The sequence below is a fragment of the Aphelocoma coerulescens genome, chromosome 4, assembly GCF_041296385.1.
Source record: "Aphelocoma coerulescens isolate FSJ_1873_10779 chromosome 4, UR_Acoe_1.0, whole genome shotgun sequence".
Taxonomy (NCBI): Eukaryota; Metazoa; Chordata; class Aves; order Passeriformes; family Corvidae; genus Aphelocoma; species Aphelocoma coerulescens.
In genome coordinates, this window is record NC_091017.1 from 53,007,912 (window position 1) to 53,027,620 (window position 19,709).

General features: G+C 39.8%; 1 protein-coding gene across 5 annotated transcripts in view; it reads left to right on the forward strand.

Annotated features, from left to right (window-relative positions):
* The window catches only part of TEC (tec protein tyrosine kinase), a 47,003-nt gene that overhangs the window by 21,079 nt on the left and 6,215 nt on the right, over positions 1-19,709 (forward strand). For all 5 annotated transcript variants that reach the window (XM_069014167.1, XM_069014169.1, XM_069014168.1 and 2 more), the window contains exons 3-14: positions 8,482-8,583; positions 9,595-9,676; positions 11,205-11,333; positions 12,728-12,768; positions 13,211-13,389; positions 14,294-14,359; positions 16,113-16,167; positions 16,331-16,410; positions 16,931-17,064; positions 17,895-17,969; positions 18,737-18,908; positions 19,071-19,287. In XM_069014167.1, coding sequence (XP_068870268.1) covers positions 8,482-8,583; positions 9,595-9,676; positions 11,205-11,333; positions 12,728-12,768; positions 13,211-13,389; positions 14,294-14,359; positions 16,113-16,167; positions 16,331-16,410; positions 16,931-17,064; positions 17,895-17,969; positions 18,737-18,908; positions 19,071-19,287 — 1,332 coding nt within the window. The remainder of the gene's footprint in view (positions 1-8,481; positions 8,584-9,594; positions 9,677-11,204; positions 11,334-12,727; positions 12,769-13,210; positions 13,390-14,293; positions 14,360-16,112; positions 16,168-16,330; positions 16,411-16,930; positions 17,065-17,894; positions 17,970-18,736; positions 18,909-19,070; positions 19,288-19,709) is intronic.

A 19,709-nucleotide genomic window follows, 5' to 3' on the forward strand; every position in this document is an offset into this window, starting at 1 on the left:
AACAGCCATGATAGCAAGTAACACGGACTTCACACAGGTTTTAGTTAGCTAACACTCACGGGACATCTCGCTTGAACTTGAGAGTGCCACCAGACTACAGGTTTTTGCTCCAGATGGCATTTTAGGCAAGGGAAGTCCTTTGTGATGAGGGAAAGAGAGTAAATGTAGGTGTTGAAGTACTTCTCACCAGTGGAGTAGTTGAAAGGAACTGGTTTGCTCAAGTGAGATGTCCTGCTGGTTTGTTGGTTTGAAAACTTTCACGTTGATGTTTCTCATGAGTGCAGTGCTTCCAAAGCTGGCACAGATCTGGTCATAATTTTGTAAATCCTTGTCAATGTGTAGACTGTTAGTATCCTCATATCTATTATACCTGTGGAATGTCCCCTTTCACCCTGATATTTCTCTTTCTCTTTGTTGCTCAGCTTTCTTAGCCTTGGTACTCTTTAGTTTGAAAGTGTGCTGATGTGTGTGGTTTGGTTACTGCCCTCCCACACAGGGCACAGCGTGCTTGAATTAACCTTTCCAGCACACAGCAGCTTCCACTGACCATGAAGTATGAAGCTGACTATGACCTTATGAACATTAAATTTCTTTATCCTTTAGCATCTTTATTGTTTGCTCATGTTTGCTGCACAGATTACAATTCACAGCAATAAATAGTTTGCATTGGATTTTTGCATTTTCAAAAGGCATAGGCTAAATCCTGGTCCCTGTGGTTAACCTGTGTGTGTTTGGGTGGGTGGGAGTCTGCAGTGTTAGAAGGGAGGACATGAAGGAGGAGAGTTTGGGCTGCGATGCCCCTTAGCTCTGGAACTGCTGCACAGAGGATATTGGAGTAAGCACATCCCTTACCTATTTATTAGGGTGCAGAAACCATTTGCTTCTACGGAGAAGGCAAATAGTAGCTCCCTGAGGGAAAACATTTAAGAGTCTTATTTAGAAGGATGCTTTTGTGGAGTCAAGTAAAAGGCAGCTTCTGAGAAGCTGAACTTGGGAGGTGCATCTTTAAGGCATCTGCAGAATGCTCTTATCCATTTGCCATTAGGATCAAACTTCTGTGAAAACTTTCTTGCATGAGCAGAACTGTTACAACTAATAAAAACCAACCAGGATATAAATGAAAAGAGCAGAATAAAAACCTGAACATTTTGGGGGATTGCTTATTTTGAAAGTCTCTTCCTAAGGAAAAAAGGGTTCTGTAAGGGTTGTGTTCGGTTCTTGTAATTTGAATATAGAGGAGACAGAAGCTACTGAAATTACAGTGGTGATTATTTTAAGGAAGGAAAAATAAAAGCTCTGGGGCCCACTATGAAGCTGCAGGTTTCAGGGTAAAATAGCTTCATTGCAACACTAATATTGTGCAAATACTTCCTTTGGAGCATAACAACTTATAGAGTTCCAAAAAGCTATGTTACTTACTTTTTTTTTTTAACGGAAGATTAATACTTTCTACTGTTGTTTATTCCTATAGTGCTTATCCTTTATTATTTTAAAAAGAATTACCCTGATTTATGGATTTCCTTAATCATTGCATAGGAGATTTAATTATTTTATAAAATGAAAGCACAATTCAGTTTAAAATTGCTTCTCATCACTTCACTGATTACTCTTGGTTTTTAATGTAAGATAGAGAGCTTCTGAAATGAGTAGGTTTACAGAGCTTATTTTGTTCCAAGTCACAGGTCATAATGATAGAGCTTTCTTAAAATACTTGCAAGTGAAAACTGTTCAAGTTGGAGACATAATGTAAAGCTATTCATGTAAATGGGAGCAGCTTAAGAGATGCATGGGAACGCTCACTTGTAAAGGGCAATTCATAAAGAAACTTAAGTTGTAAAAAAAAAGTTAGTTATGTTGTAGTAAGGATTCCCTGTTTCCTATAACATCTACTGAAAGAAAAGTCAGACATAAAATGAGAATCTGCAGTAATTATCTTTCTACGAGAATTTTGATTTTTCTGAGATGGAACAAGTGAGATGTAGATGAAGTTGAAAAGCATAAGTTGTAGTTGTTGAGATGTAGACAAGGCATGGATGAGAATATTTACCTTATGACTACTTATGACCTTATGACAGGAGTGGATGAGTCTTAAAGGTCTTTAAGAAGGAAGAACTTGAAAATAGATGAGAGAAGACTAGAGAAGGCCTATTTTTTTCAAAAGTGTGCAGAAGAGAAGCTGAGAAACTTTAATCTATGAAGATAATTTAGAGAAAAATGCAAGAAAAACCAGGCTTGTTGAAGGTACTTGGAAGATGCAGAAATTGCACATCAGCTAACAAACAAAACAAAATTAAGAAACAAAACAAAATAATCTAAGACTTATCTATGCTCTGGGGTAACAAGTCTTATGGGTAGCAGAGAGCAGTAGATATCCTGTGTTTTCATCCTATTAAGGATTTTTTTGACACTGCTGAATGAGACGTTTTCATATGTAAGCATTAGAAGTTACCTGTATAAACCTCTTGTAAAACTGATTGCAGAGCATATGGGAAGCTGGTACCATGTTGAATAGGCATCAGTAGCTTGTTTTCAGTTGGGAGCCTGTCTTGAATGGAATGTCCTGTTCTGTATTTTAGTATTTTCACTAGTATACTGTTGTTGGAATAGAAGCTTGTTGAGTTCTCAGGTGACATAAAACTTGAAGGAGGTGCAAATATTTTGAAAAACAAGTCTAGAAATCCATGTGGCATATTGGGATTAGGTGTGTGGTGGGTTTGATTGTTTCCTTTTTTTTTAATTTTGTAGAATGCAATTCAGTGTGGATGAGTGAAAAAGGCAGGAATGCTGAAATGTTCAGATACAGAATGGGAATAAGTAGCCAAGTGTCAGGCTGTCCCCAGCAGGACCTGGGTTACAGGATCATGAATCATAAACTGGATATGCATCAATGATACCTTGTTGCTGTGCAAAAGGGAAATGTTACATTAGGATAAAAAAACATGACTCCAAATCCTTATAACTGGATAATAAGGCATCAGCTGCAGTGCTGCATCTGGTTTGAGGCAGTAAGTTTCAAGGGAGATGTGAATTGAATCTGCCTGTGGGGTTCAGGGCAGGAGCAGCAGGAGGGATGAGGCTCCCAAAAGCCAGCGATGAAGGGTTGGTAAGCAGAACAGCAATTGTTTAAAGCAGAGAGATGTATTGGAATCTCGAAAGACAAAAAAACCCTCTCAGCTCTGTAGTTTTGGGGTCCGTCATCTGAACCTTGAGAAAGTAGCTAAAGCAGCTGGTGCCTTGGCTGGGTGACCTCTTGGGTCTTGGCCTCTGGTCGCTCGCCTGTGATGCCTGTGGACTTGGGCTCTCCTCTCTCCTTGGCTCAGGTTGTCCGAGTCTGGTGTTCAGACAGCATGGGGGGCTGAGTTAGGGCTGAATGCAAGGTGTCACTCACCCAGCAGCAGATGGTCCTGAGTAGGGAGAAAACAGGACAGAAATGATACAGCTGGGCTGGGCAGACCAAGAGCTCTGTGAATGTGGACTTCACAAAAAACCAAGAAGAGAAGACTTGTCTGAAAGAACCTGAAGCTATGAAGTTATGGCAGTTATTTTGACAGCTGAAAGGTTGTAGGTTGTTTAGAGCCTGATATGGGTGGAGACCTGGCTGATTTGTTATGTGGCCTTTACTTTTATGTGGTGGCAGCAATGTATTTTAACTGCAGTTGTGCACATTTGGCTGGCTGCCTCTCCACTGTGGGAGAAGAGTGAGTTACAGATAATGCACTGTAGTCATGGTTAGGAAGTTGTGTCAGTGCTATGACATAGAATTTTTTTCGGTGCTTTTTGGTCTTTCCAGTGCCGGTCATCAACATCTGCTGAGCAGCCAGGCCATGGTAATGGATTCTCGGTTTCCTGATTTGCAAGACAGGGTTTAAAACTTTCTTCTTCTCAGTTATGTTTGTATTTTTTTTCACCTTTAAATTCTTCCTAGCAGTCAGATATTGAATCAGGTCAGCCTAGACCAGAACAGTAATCACCTGTTGCTTTTCATATCCATTCTAGCCATTTTCAAAAGGTAAATAAAAATACTTCATACTCGCTTTTCTTAAAATACTAATTTAAAAAAATAATTGAAAGGAGAAGAGTGTTGTTCAATGTATCTGACACACTGGAAAATACAGGAATGGAAAGTGTGACCACCTAATACCTAGCTACAGTAATTATATTTGCATAATCAGTAATTGCTTGCCTCAAGAGGGAGCTGCAGAAGTATCCAGTCAGTGCTTCTTATTAATAAATGGCAATGCTATTAAAAGAAACAAAACCCAAAAACCTGAAAGCCCAACCTCCCTCCCTGCAAAGAACTCAAAAATGAAAATACCCATACATTTAACTCTGGGAGCATAGTCTACCAGAGCAGCTGTCTACAGGCAGTGTTGGCTTAGCCAGGCTTTTTGTGGTTCTGCAAAGTTGAAGAGCAGCTCCATAAAAGGAGATGAAAGTAGTGCTGTGACCTGCTACACTTGTGAGAGCACAAGCTCCATGGGTCACATGCTGATGACCTCAGGATTTCCTACATGGGGGTAGGCATGGAAGAAAGAAAGACAGATATAATATGAACAACAAGGAAAGAGAGAGCGAGACAGCATGGGGGAGACAAAATCTAGATGTTTCTCGCCAGCTAGGTTGACTTATGCATGTTTTCATTGAGGCTTTTTTTTCCAAATCTAATGTCCTTTGTATTGTTCAACACCCCCACATACACACATACCTCTGTGAGGGTAAGCAGTGCAATATGTTCGTCAGCAAAGAGGAAATACACCGAAGAAATATTTTTATCTGATAGCGAGGATATGGGCTTCTGAAGCTGTAAAGCTTCTGTATTCAGCAGAGGAGTAATTCCAAATGTACAGAGGATCAGCTGTTTGATTGTACACTTACCTAACACTTGGGTATTTCTTGTCTTACTGTATTCTAAGATTTTTTTTTTTTAAGGAATTGTGTAATCCCACATAGTTCTAGTGTTATGACTTCTTCATATTACTGTTTAATATGTTAAAAAAATAGGAATAGCTTATTGTTTTTGGATTGTATGGAAGCAAGACTTGGCCATCCCCATTGTGAGAAAGGAGCATCTAAAACTGTAAATCAATATTTTGAAACATAGGTAAATATGAAATATGAATGGCATTTTGAAAAGCTTTGTATAGTAGCTTTTGTATAGTCACTCCCCTTTTGTTATTTTCAGCAAGCAGATACATTAAAAAAGAAAACCCACAACAAAACCCTAACCTTTAGTGTGACTTCGAAACACATATTTTACCTATTTGTTTTACTTATTGGGATTTAGTATTTTTATAACTTTATTACCATTCTAACCATATTTGCTTCTATAGGCCTCCCTCTAGAGGCATATATCTATCTTTAGTAAGGAAATGGGCCAGGTTTGATAGGTCCCTTCGTTTCACTGACCTGTGATTTTTCCAAATCCTCTTTGAATACTTGTATCCCATTCAGACAGCATGCATGAATATTCTGGTAGAATACTGCTACTTCTATAGTAAATCTAACCTTCTTCTAATGTGTTAGCCATCTTCCACCTCAAAAAAAAGAACCTTTAAAAATGTCCCTCTGCTTCCTACACTTTAGCATTGCATGATTAGCCATTGCACTGATTTTGTCTCTTTGTAGCAGAAGTCACTTGTTGGGAAGAGTGGTTATGGGTGAATTTCTCTGGGCTGGCTCATGCCTGCATCTCTACTTCCCAACTGCTTCAAGCTCTGCCTTGATTCTGCGTTTCATGTCTGCTGTATGGCTGGGTACAGAGCCCATAGAACCCATTAGCTTGTAGGATAAATGCAACACAGTTATGGTGTGCAAGGTGCCCTATTATTGGAAAGGGAAATCATTTAAGTAGGGAGGAGAGAGGAATTGCAGTGGTCTCTTTAACATTTTTCTTGAGTCATTCTTTCCTGCTTCTGTGCCCCATAGTTTACTAATAAGTAATGCTCAGCTAAACCAGAGCTGCACGCTTGGCAGTTTGAGGGCTGGTGGCCATTAATTGTTGTTTCTGATGTGATCTGAAAATGTCTTGAGCAGTAGATTTGTATTTAATTTCACATTTGCAAGGGTGGGGTTTTTTTTAATCTATAAAATATGCAAAAATGGAAGATTCTTCCCTGACATTAGGTTTAATAAGGTGGATTGACTTGTAAGGTGGGTCAGCTTTGAGTTAGCTTAATTTAGCATCTTGTGGTGAAGCAAACTGAGCCACCCTAAATCATGAAAGTATACAAAGGTATGCCTTAGGAAATACAATTACTAGAATGATGTGCTATACCTCAGGGGATTACCTTTATGTTTTTCCCCCTATATGTTAGATGGTTATCTAGTTGTATTCCTGTCCTTTGTCCTCCTGTCAGTGTCCTCTGAGCGAGCACTCACTGAATGCCAGAATTGGCATGAAAATCTCTGAGCCCAGGAGGAGGGAGATTCTGATAAAATAGTGTGTTCCTCTAAGGAATTTCTGTGATTCTGGATACAAAACCCCCCCTCCAGTGTGTCTTGTCTATCTGTCCTGCAACCTCAGTTAACCTGCAAGTGGGATCCAAGCAGTATAACTACCCCTCTCAACACAGAAAGCAGGGTAGATAAGTTATGGGAATGGTGTTTCTTCTTCTTTGCATGTTGTGCAAGAAAGCCATCTGGAGAGGTGTCTTCAGCACAGTTATGTGGAGTGTTGAATGCTAGGCTTCATGAAAAGGCTCATCTCGCTGGGATCCTCCTGTTCTACCTTGGCTAATCTGGCAGCCCTGCAACTGCCAGGTCAGCCACACAGTGACAAGGAGAGGGAGAAGCAGTACTGCCTGCTCTGCCCAGTGGTGTAGATTTCAGTAACAATTTTTGGGTTTTGCATGAATGTATGTTTTACTTTAGGGATTCAGTGTTCAAATAAGGGGATACCATAGAATCATAGAATATCTGGAGTTTGGAAGTGACCAACATAAAATAAACAGAAGACTTAAAATTATTTTTTGGTAAAAAAATCCATGGTTGCGTACTTGGTACAAAATTACTTTTCAGCGTTACATGATAAATCTTTGTAGTACAGCTCATGATAATGTTTATGATTTTACTCTTTTTCTTTATGGTTGATTAAAGTGCCTAATTCTCCCATACATTCCCTGTAAAAAACACACTCTCTTGTGTGCGTTGGTTTTTCTGGTATCAAATAACAGTTGCAGCTTTATCTGAACTTATCCCTTGTCATTCTTCCTGATGTGGAGCATGATGGACGTGAATTCTTCGTGAATGTTTTCTCTGCACTGATCTACATAAGAGACAGAGTGATAAATGCATTTTAAGTGCTGATGAAACTTAATGGGTAATTAGCTATAGTGTTTCTAGGGTGATGGAATTATAACTGCTGTATCTGAAGTAGCTCTTTGCTTCTGTTTACAAGACTGTGTTTTCAGTTGCTTATGATTGTACCAGACTTCTGCTATTTGGGCTAAAAATTCCATCCCCAAGAGAAAAGCAGAGTAAAGATTGGCATATCTCAAATAATTCAGTAATTGCTAATTATTTCCGCATTGTGTGAACAGTGTCAGTCTTTCATAAGATGTACTGGATGTTCTGGATGTTCTTGGCAAATCAATTTTTTAATGTGTATTAGTTCAGTACCAGCCATGAGCTGCTACTGCTTTTGTTTTGTTTCAGATTCCAGTAGGAACTTCCAGTCCTGTTAGAGATTTGGTTCTCTGAAAAGTCATAGGTGGCACTATACAGTCTCCCTGTAGGCTTCAGTGTAGACGAAAGCTCAGTACACCTGCCTCTCAGTATCAGCTGTTCTTCCAAGGTGCTGCCCCTCCAGAATGTTGAGTTACACTGTCTTTCCATGCACTGTGCAGCACCTGCTGAGCACCCGTGCCTTCTTTAAAATGTTCGTCATTATCAGTGTAGGTGACTAAATCTGAGATGTTTTAGATCTGTGCTTTTGACCTTGCTTCTCTGGGCTTCTGCTAGCCTTCTTCATAGAAGTTCCTACAATACAGACTCCAGTTTGGTCCAGGGTTACATCCATATCTTCTTTTCTCTGTCTCATCAGGGATTTGTGTTGCCTGTGTAGCATCCAGATTTCTCTGAAAACTTAGTGAAACACAGCAGAAACTGTCAAATTGTGGCTTCAGCAACAGAACAAGGGAGCAGATGAGATGATACCAGTTTTAATCATAATTTAAACTCAGAAAGGTGGAAGCCCTTCTTTTTTCTCAAGTTATTTTTTGTAAAGAAGAGTATTTTAAACATATGATTACATTTGATTGGAAACTTTCTATGGAAAGAATTGGTACTTTTCACTAAGCAATTTTACTGTACTCAGTGCATTTGCACAAGTGCAAATCTTTATACCCTCAGTTTTCAAACAACTTCTCCAGTTAAGTGACATCACTGTTACAAGTGGAAAAGAAATCAAGACTTCTCTGCTGAAAAACAAAAAGAGAATTAGATAATTATCATTTACAATTTTTTTTTTCTTTTCTCTTATAGAAAAAGTACAGAAAAGGATCTGTGGATATTTCAAGGATTAAATGTGTAGAAGTTGTAAATAGCGATGGTATTATTCCCTGTCAAAATAAATATCCATTTCAGGTATGGGGTTTTTTATGCAAAATATATGAATTACAGTGCTCTTTTCAACAACACCAAGTCATTCGGACATAACTGCCCTTAAAATTACTGTAAATGCCAAACACTGAGTCCATTTTCTGTCTCTTTGGGGCTGGTGGGAGGTAGTTCAGGACCAGTGGTTAAAACCCATTCCCAGCAAGCTCTGCTGCCCTTGTAGTCCCTTCCCTCCAGTGTTGGGCCGCATACACTTGGTCTTTTTTTTTTCCCCACCCTCTCAGCTTGAATTTTGACTGGAAACTGCCTTGCCCTGGTCTTCTGCTGGAACAAATAAGCTGGCAGCCCAGTTTCCCTGTCTTCATTCTTTCACATTAAATTAAATTTAACTACCATGAAGTTATATAGGAATAAGAAAATCAAAATAAAACTTGCTGCTTTTTTTTTTCTTTTTCACTGTGAATTGAATGGAAATGAACACAGAATACAAAGTGCTTAGAGGAGAAAAAGAAAAATGTGCGGGTTGGATGCTGTGCCTCCTTACTATAGAGGGAATGGTTGCAGTGAGGAGGAATTCCCCTGCTGGAGAGGAGCAGCAGTGACTCTGACCCATTTCTCCCAGAGCAATACTTGCTTTCTGCCAACCCAAGCAATGGAGAAATAAAAAAGAGTCACTCCAGAGCAATACTGAGTCAGATGTGAGAATGCCTAATTACAAAGTAGCTTTCATTCATTAAATTGAACTGTTTTTAGAAAAAACACAGTGAAGAATGAACAAAGCAAAGTGTGAAGCAAGCATTTTAAGGAATGCTGTCAAGATAATATACCATAACAAAAGTCTTCTTAATTGTCCTGAAAACATCATATCTGAATAATAAACTTTAATAACCTTTCCCAGTTTCTGTATTTGTGCCTGAATACACTAATTTTGCCAAATGTAACAGTCATTTGTCTTGTTCTGTTTCCTCTGTTTCTTGAGGAAGAAATGAATTAACATTGAGGTGAATGTATTTTGATTATTTCTATTCTCCCCTCCAGGTTGTATATGATGCTAATACACTTTACATTTTTGCACCAAGTGCACAAAGCCGGGATCAGTGGGTGAGGAACCTGAAAGAAGGTAATGGGAATTGCTTATACTTAACATCTAACATAGGCAGAACTTTTGCTTGAGCTGTCTGCATGGATTGGAGTTACCTGGGTGCTGTGTTTTGGATTTGTGGCCAAAACAGTGTTGAAAATGTACTGGTGTTGTAGTTGCTGCTGAGCAGTGCTTGCACAGCATGGAGGATTTGCCTTTCTCCTCTTCTGCCCGCTCAGTGAGTAGATTGGGGGTGGGCAAGAGGCTGGGAGGTGACACAGCCAGGACAGCAGGCCTGGACTGACAAAGGGATATTTCAGGCCATATAAAGTTGTGCTCAGCAATAAAAACTGAGGAAGACAGGAATTAGGGTTTTTGGCTTCCCTGTTGGCTGCTGCCTGCAGACTGGCTGGGCACTGGTCTGCTTGTGGGAGATGGTGAGTGATTTACTTCACATTACTTCTGGGTTGTTTTTTTCTCTCTTTTGGTTATTAAACTGTCTTTATCTCAAGCCAAAAGTTTTTATCTCTTGCTCTTTCTATTCTTTCCTCCATCCCACTGGGTTGGGGGAGTGGGTGAATGCCTGCATGGGTACTTAGCTGCTGGCTAGCATCAACCCACAACAAATTACAAAAATAAAATGGTAGAGTTTCTGCTGCTTATATTCACCGATTTTAATGTTTTATTGGGTCAGCTCATTGCTTGCATACACAGGGTGTGATAACAGGTACTGAGAGCCTCAAATACTCAGACTGATCTAATTTGTTTTTGTGAAGTGCTGCTGCAGTCCAAATTTGACTCTGCTTTTGAACAATGAGTTAAAAAGTTTATCCAAGCTAGTTAATGGCATCAGTGAAAAGTTTTGTTCGGATGTGGCTAGACAACATTGTGGGCCATAAGCTGATGTAAAAAGATAGGAGGTATCTCTGCTGAGATGTGATCAGATAATTGCTTTCACAGTGAGTAAAGGGGTTTTTTTTTTATGAGTCTCTTAATGTCCTCTCTGACCATGAAATGCTCACACTAATTACAGATGGTCTGTAAAGTAGTAAGAAATGATTTCTGGACTGGGGATCAGAGGGCAAGGAGTGACTTCTGAAACTCAGCAAGCCCATAGCATGAGGTAAAGAGCCATCTGGTAAAGTCCAGACTGAGGATTTGTGCCACAGAATAAATATCTGCTGTCTTTCCCTCCAGAACACTGTTTGTAGATGAATTTGAGTCACTTGCAACAGTAATGAGGAGGCAGAGCTCCCAGAGCCTACACAGCTGCCTGACTGCTTCGCATGGTGCGAGGTCTCCTTTCATTGATGCACCAAACCCCTGCTAGGATGGTTGGTGTAGGTGGGGAGTATAGCACTCCCCTCAGGAATAAAGTTATCACCCTAAATATATCCTCTGTGATTGTTGTATCACCTCCATGTAAGCTTGCAACAAGAGAAGCAGTGCTAAAGTAAGGGCAAGCAAAGATTATGCCTCATGTCAAAGATATTGTAATGTGTACTAAAAATTACCCTCTTGCTGATTTTTTTTTTGTATCTTTCAATATATGCTCTTTTTCTTCTAGAAATAAAGAACAACAGCAATATAATGGTAAAATATCATCCTAAATTCTGGACAGAGGGAATTTATCAATGCTGCAGACAGACAGAAAAATTAGCACCCGGCTGTGAAAAATACAGTCTTTTTGAAAATAGTAAGTACATATGTTTTCATATGAAGTTGTTCTGGCATATTTTTGTGCTTTTTTATATGATTCTGTCATCCCACCTGAATGCCCTGAGTGTTAGGCAAATTGATAGAGCAGAATCAATCATTGATACTGTGCCTAAGTAAGTCAAAATTAATTTCCAAGTATTCTGTAAAAAAACAGAAAAGCCAGCAAAATATCCTTGCCAAAAAAAATGTTTAGAGAAATCCGAAAGGAATTCTTGAAGTTGCTGAATTTCATTTGGTTTTTTTTTTCTCCCATTTGAAACTTATTTGACCAAGTTTTTACCTCAGACTGTGGAGAAAACTTTATGGTGAAAAAGATTCAGCTAGAAATCTTGCCAGCTCTTCAGTTCTTTGTTAAAACCTCTGCATATCCATGTGAAAGAATAATTACTGCATTGCATTCAATGTTACTACACCAAGCTAAAAATGATATAGGAAGGTTTAGTGTGTTTGCAGACACTGGACTGACTTTTCTTAGAGGTTTGTAAACGTCCCTGTGCTGAACCTGGATGAGCTGTGACTTCTGTAGGCACTGCATCTTCCAGCATCCAGATTGCAGGTGCTGCTGCTTCAACAGTGGGTGCTGTAGCATGCACTGCTGAGGCACTGCAATATTGTCCAACAAAGGATCTAGTAATTATTTACTCCTCAATTTAAGGAAAATTCCATAGTAGAAAAAGAAATTGAGCCATTGCTTATCTTTCAGTTAATTTTGTGGAACCCAATGATTTCTTACGTCAGCACAGGCAGTGGGGGGGATCAGGGGATTTAGTTGCATTAGAAGACTTGCAGAATAAACAGTGGCTGATCTGATTCAGCAGAACGAAAAGCATGACACAGCTCAGCCTTTTAAATGTCTAAAAAAAGCAGTGCAGGAGAAAAATAATTTTGGATCTGAGAGATGCAATAAGAAAATACATACAACTGTTATGCATTACTTAGCAAAGCAAAAATCAGGGGCTTATTTTTTTTTTAAAGGGCAGATGTTAATACTAACAGACTTTCAGGTCATCATGGTGACAAGTACACTGCTTTATTTTCTTATGCTTTTTTTTATCTCTATGCCTTTTTTATGTCTCATTAATTTCTGCATCTGAGGGCTGGTTCAGGGTTCTTTGTGGCATGGTCTGGTATGGCATAGATGTTGCCAAATCTGTGGTCAATGTAACCTGCTGGCTGATTTAGTTTTTGCAAGAATATTTAATCATTTTTCCCATAGCTTAATTGGAGTTGTCTTTGCTTTCTGAATTTCTAAGCCATACTGAAGGCTTGTTAAGACATTAAAGCCTTATCTGAAATCTAAACCTTTTATGTAGTTTTTAAATTTATAGCTAAATGCATAGGCATAAATCGTCTCCTGTGCTTTGTTTCTAGATGTAATGAGATTGTCCTCTTCAATGCCAGAAAAAAGTGCGGTAGGTAGAACCTTTAAAATATTGAATACATAATTGCTGCTTTTTGAAAAAGAGCTTACATTTCTCAAAATATTTGCCATATCCTGGAGCAAAGGTCTATATCTGTGTGCATCAATGGGCATCATGCAGGCATCTCAGGGTGAAAAAAATCCCACTGAAATGTAGCTGTGTCTATTAGCTGTATCTGTACAGCTGGTGGAAAATGTGGGCAAAAAGCAAATGCCAGCCAGCTTTGCTCTTTAATTGCAGCTGCAGGGCAGCAGCACAAACCAACCCCCTAGATAGCACTGCATGGTTTGCTGCCACGTACCCCAGCTGCCCCCCAGGACACCACAGGACTAGACCAGCTTTTGCCTCCAGGATGCACTGGTGTGATGGTAAGGGTGAATGGGGTGGAAAAATGGAGCAGGGTGGGATGGTAATAATGCTGTGTTGTTTTCAGCGAAGGCCTCCACCCCCTGTTCCTGTTGAAGAAAATGGGAATGAAGAGGAGGAGATAGTGGTAGCAATGTATGACTTTGAACCTACAGAACACCATGATTTAAGATTAGAGAAAGGTGAAGAATATACAGTGATTGAGAAGAACGACATTCATTGGTGGAAGGCGAGAGACAAATATGGGTAAAAATTAGTTCCTTATTCTTTGTTACGAAGTTCATGAGGCTATTTTCGTGTTGTAGAAGTTTATATTGACTATGTGTCAACAAATAACTGCATTAGACCCCACTTTAGGCCTGGCTCTGAAATCTCATCCATGTATTCTCATGCAGAAACCAATTTTAAAAAGTGCAGTACTTGATAGATAGATTGTGGGACCCAAGTGCAAAGACAGCTGTAGAACTGGAAGCCTTTCCAATTATGTTTACTTTCCAATTTTATGATTCCCCAATTAAAGCATCAGCCATCCTTTAAAACCTCACTAGACTGGTATAGTATTCCCACTTCCCTGGGGAACATGTCATTAGGGAGCAATATGGTTAACATTTAGCTCAGCAGGCTCCATCTTCCAGACTTGAATAGTCATCATTTTATTTAATAGCTGGATCATTAGGGACAATCTTTGAATAAGTTGAGAGAGAATTGCAGTGAGGTGCTGTAATGACTACAACTTCACATCCCCTGTATTAGAATTTTCCCTGCGGTTTCAAAGATGAAAGTTTTCATATTTCAATATTTATCAGGTTCCTGTTGCCATATGTTATGGGTAGTTGTGAATTATCAGGCTGTGTCAGGCTCCAGACATATTTCCCGTGACTGACTGAGACTTCTGAGTGCAGAAGAGTGACAGAGCAGCAGAGGGTTACTCACTCTTCTTCACTCCTTCTGCTGGTTTTCTTGGACACTTTTGCTGCTGAAAGTGAAAGTTTTCTGCTGATGTGGAAAATTAGTTTCTGAATAATCAGTAGTAGAGTGGGTGAGTCAGTAATGAATAAATTACATCGAGAGACCTCTGGTAATTAGCAGAATGAAACAACTGTCTTCTTGACATGTTTTCACCCATATTATATATTCTATATTTTTTTAGAAAACAAGGATATATTCCAAGCAACTATGTAACAGGAAAGAAGTCCAACAACCTTGATCAGTATGAGTAAGTGAATGTTTGATTAAAATTTGAGATACCATAAAATGAAACCAATGCTTCAAGAAGGACAGTGTGTTTTTAGCGTTTTGAAAGCAACTGTTCACATATGATAGCACCTAGAGGTTAAACTTAAACAACTGAAATAGACATATATTTTTTCAGATTCTACTCCTTGACTATGGTGGGATTTATCATGTAGGGTCAAGTCAGTGAGACAGCCATCAGGCATGTAGTATTTAGGCTATCAATGTTAAAGCAAAAAAAACCCCTCTTAATTCTCTGGTAGACAAAGGGAAACTTTGAAGGAAATTTACCCATTATAAGTGTGCTAAATGTTGTTTTAATAGTAAAGTCACATGTTTATCCAAAGTTCATAGCAGTAAACAGTAGGGGAGAAAACAGTGAAAATCACTCCAAGGAAACATAAAAGATTGGATATTTTGGAAGCTCTAGTTTTCAAGAAAATATGTGATTTGGTGCATTTTAGGTTTTGATATATGCATATAGCTTAACAGCTATAAATGTCTAGCTTTTTTTTTTTTTAAATGCGTTTTCCAGTTGATGTTTAATTAGGCAGTACTTACTGAAGAACATCAGGGTAAAATTTAACATTATAGTCTCCAAACCTGTTCTTGATACTCAAACATCATTACAGCATAAACTGCTGTGCCTGAGAATTTAGGACACGCTTCATGACTTTTAGATAAAATGGAGCTGTAAGAAAGTAGTAAATAAAACCTATTTTCCAAGCTACATTAGTAGCTCCAAAACTTTACTCTCAGCTACATATGGCTCCTACTGCCATGTTTTGACAGAAGGCAGAATTTCATCTGGGATTTTGCCCTTAGCTTGACTAGAGGGAATTCTTTGTTGGTTTCTCATAGTAGAAACTCTTGCTAAGAGCTCTGCTCTGCTCTGAGCGGGGCTGCAGGGCTGACAGAAAGGGAAGGAAGGAACTGGACTGCCTTATCTGGTCCAGCCATTTTTACACCTTGGGGCTGTAATTCTGAGTCACTGCACAGTTCAGGGAGCATTACTCCAGGTCATGTACCAACTGCAAGAAACCACTATCTCCAGAACAGGCAGAATCTGATTAAAGGCTGTTGTGCCACTTCCCTGCTTGGTTACTGCGGTACCAGCGTAGCTCAGAATAACTGCACCTCACCATTTGCAAACTGCCTGGTTTTCCTTTTTTTATTTTTCTCTGTGACTGGCTGGCATGCTGGCGCTTCTGTGGCTGCTTTAACCTGCCCATGCAGCACAGAGCTCAGAGATGTGCAACCATGACACTTAATTCATAATTTCAGCCTCCCCTTTGCTAGGTGGGTCCTCCCTGGAAGCCCAGAAGTATGGACCTACTGAATGACAGAGCAGTCTGACAGGCAGCTCCGCGGGTGGTTTGACCGATGCGCAGGCAGCTGCTTCCCCAGGGCTGCCAGCCTTCCCCTTGGGCTGCTCTTCACAGCAACTACTGCCATCAGCCTGGGTGTGTTGGACAAGTGGTTTTCCCAAAACTTACAGCAGTTCCCTGAGTTTTATGGGCTTTTGTGGGATCTCCCTGGATTCGTTTCAGGGCTTTTTTTATGGGATAACTGAACAATGTAGTAGAGACTGATTTTTGCATGTTATCAAAGGTTCAATTCTTGATCTTCATTTATCATAAAATTATTTAATCTCTAGCTTCATGATACTTTGCCTAAAGCATTTTAGGTAAATCATGCGCCTCGGGGAAGTTTTATTTGCTGATGTTGTGTTGCAGGTGGTACAGCCGAAACCTGAACAGAAGCAAGGCAGAGCAGCTCCTCAGAAATGAGGTGAGCACATCCACCCTTGCAGTATCAACAGTGAAATTAAATTCAAATACCTTCTTAGTTAAAGCAGAGGCTTATTTTGGCAAGTTCATATCCTGGAACCAAGTGAAAGAGTCATGTAGCTTAAAACCAGTTGCATGAAACTGTCAATGTGCTTGTGTTTTAGGATAAAGAAGGTGGTTTTGTGGTGAGAGACTCCAGTCAGCCTGGACTGTATACTGTTTCCCTTTATACAAAATTTGGAGGGTGAGTTCCTATGGCTTCTCTGCACACCTTGTCTTGTGTGAATGTTTGTATCCGTATCCAAATCCACTGGCTGGGGGAAAGCCCAGGGGAGTGTACAGTAAAGGAACAAGGGCTGCTGTGACAGAAAAGATGGGTGCCTGAAATGAACTTCTCAACTCCATGGTTAGGTCCCATTTGCTTTAATCCAGTGTAGACCTTAACCCCCACTCAAAAAAGGTTTTGCCTTTCTACCCCATTTGGTCTCTTCTCTACTGCCTACCTGCATTTGTGTCCACATGTGTGAGCTGGGCTGAAAATTAACCTTTTCTGGGTTAATCTTCAACTTGGTTTGAGCACTGAGATGAAGGCAAGTTCCCAGTACTTAGGATGTTTGATATTCAAGCTATTCCCAAAGCGTGTAGTACTGGGCACCTGTGCTGGCCCTTTCAGTTTACTTTTCCTTGTCAATGTGCTTCTCTTAAAAAATTCACAATAGATGACATGATATTATTACTAATTGTTATTGTTATTATTTTTCCAGGGAAGGTTCATCAGGAATAAGACACTACCATATAAAAGAAACAGTGACGTCACCAAAACAGTACTACCTCGCAGAAAAACATGTCTTTAACTCCATTCCAGAAATAATTGAATATCACAGCCATAACGCAGCAGGTAGATGGATTGGATTATTTCTGTCACTTAAGGTTGATTTGAAAAGGGGTTTGAGACATTTTAATGTTTTAATGAAATTTTTGAGGGGGTTGTGGATCCTTCCTTTCCAGGGAAGTCATGAACAACTGCAGTTTCATGGTATTTCAATATGGACAATAACTTGAAAGGTTTTGTGTGTACATATATATACACACACACACACATATATATATGTAGTATAAAATCTTACTGTGCCCAGAGCAACAGAAGAATAGCTGTATCAAGTCAGGAAAAGTTGCTTACTTAGCTCCACATAGTGCTTCTATCAGCTGCCTGTAACCCACAGCAGATGGATAGGGCTGGTACCCAGAATACTCTCCAGGCCCTAGCTTTTTACCTGCTGGTCGCTGCCACTTGAAATGATCTAACCTTCCCATATAGCAGACAGCTGGGGAGAACAGTAATGTGTTATTTAGAAAATCCCTACTCCACTTCAGATCCATAGCTGATGGCTGATGCTGGTCTCTGCCCACTGTATGATGGAATGGGGAGAGTATAGGAATTGGGTTCAAGGCACAGATACTAATACTTCTTTTTTTCAAGTCTGTTCTGTGCATAAATCTCACTCATGAGCCACAGTTTCCAGATCTTTACATCAAACTCAGATGGCCCAGCATTTTCTGATGACATTGTGGAAAATACACCCCAAAAACATACCCCTACTTTTCATTTATTATAACTGATTTTTGAACATATTTTTACTTTGAGTCTGCAGTGAATAAGAGGCTGAGTTGCTGCCTGGCACTATTTCAGAAGTAAACTGTGTCTCTTGAATTATCATTGAACCTCAGGTCTCGTTACCAGGCTGCGTTACCCAGTGACCCCAAAGAAGACGACAGCACCAACAACGGCAGGATTCAGCTATGGTGATTGCCTGTTATGTTCATCTACACATGTATTTTCTAATGATTTTATGTATGCTAAGATGCTACAATACTTCCTAAAAGTTTTGAAAAGGTGTAATTCTGTGCTGTGATTGGCTATGTGAACTTAAACACTGGTCCAAGTAGTACTTTCAAGACCTTGCACAGAGTATCAGTGTGCAAAGGCACCACGGCTGGTGGTGTGCCAGGGTGTGTAGTGCCAGGGACAGCAGTGAAGAGAGGCAGAATGTGTCGCAGGGGCTCTAGGGGAATTTGGTATTTTCCTTCATGCTTTCTGCCATGGATACCCTGAGCTCTGCCTTATTAGTGAGCTGTGCCTTGGCTCCTTCATTAGTCTCCAGACTTCTGACTCAAATTTGACCCTTTGATCTTTGTTGAGGGGGGTTACTTTTTTAAAATATAAATTTGTAATAGCCATTGTTCAAGCATGGCATACCAGGTGGTGTGAGCAACTTCTATTCATTGGCGCAACTTTTCTGTGGTGGCATTTTGTTGAAATCAAATCTTGATAGTATCAGTACGTAACTGCTGGCCTCAGGAAAGTTTGAATTTTGACGTCTGTGTGAGTCAGGAGTTGCTTAAAAGTTTGTTTTGTGAGGTCTGGAAGTGTTCAGATTTCAAGTTGATTCTAAGACATTTTCTGCCTAAATTCCTTAATTTGCTACTAATCCAGTTTCCCTTTCCTCTTCCTTATCCTCTACCAGGTCAGTAGGTTCCTTAACTCTTTGTTAATTTGTTTTGTTTTATAGAGAAGTGGGAAATTAATCCCGCAGAACTGACATTCATGAGAGAGCTGGGCAGCGGTCTGTTCGGCGTGGTGCGCCTTGGCAAGTGGAGGGCGCAGTACAAAGTGGCCATCAAGGCAATTCGGGAAGGTGCGATGTATGAAGAGGATTTCATTGAAGAAGCTAAAGTAATGATGTGAGTTGTGTGCTTGGCACTTTGATTTCCAGTCCTAGGCCTCTGACGCTGTATACTGATTATAAATAAACACTGGGGGAGGTGGTATTTCTGCAGTTTTGTGTGGTGGAGAACTAGCACTGGGTGGAGGAAGTACTAACAGCATGATCTCAATCTTTTCAGGAAGCTAACACATCCTAAACTAGTTCAGCTGTATGGTGTGTGCACACAACAGAGGCCCATTTACATCGTGACAGAGTTCATGGAGCATGGCTGCCTTCTCAATTACCTGAGACAAAAACGGGGAGTTTTGAGTAAAGACACTCTGCTTACTATGTGCCAAGATGTATGTGAGGGAATGGAGTACCTGGAGAGAAACAGCTTTATCCACAGAGACCTGGTAACTTCCCATTAGGCAATATACTCCTCTTTGAAATTTTTGGTTTTGAACATACCTATTCCTTTTTGAACCAGCCTGTTTGTTTACACCTGCTTCTGTTCTTGCAGAAAATTGAGTGGATGAGGTTGGCTCTTTAGGGTCTATTCAAGTCTCTAAAACTGCTCTGTACAGAAAATGATGAGAAGTTTTTCTCTCCCAAGAAAATGGAATAAAATCTCTCTGAAATTTTTATAAACAGTAGCAGTTTGTGCTGATATAATAGCCTATCTCCGTTCTGTATTGATGCCATTTTCACCACACATTAATCCCTTGAGATGATAATGTTTTTCTGGTCATTTTTTACACAGTAGTATAGTTGTCAAAATGATACTATCAAGAGTAGATGCACATGTACTTTTTATAAGGAGAATATACCACTGAAC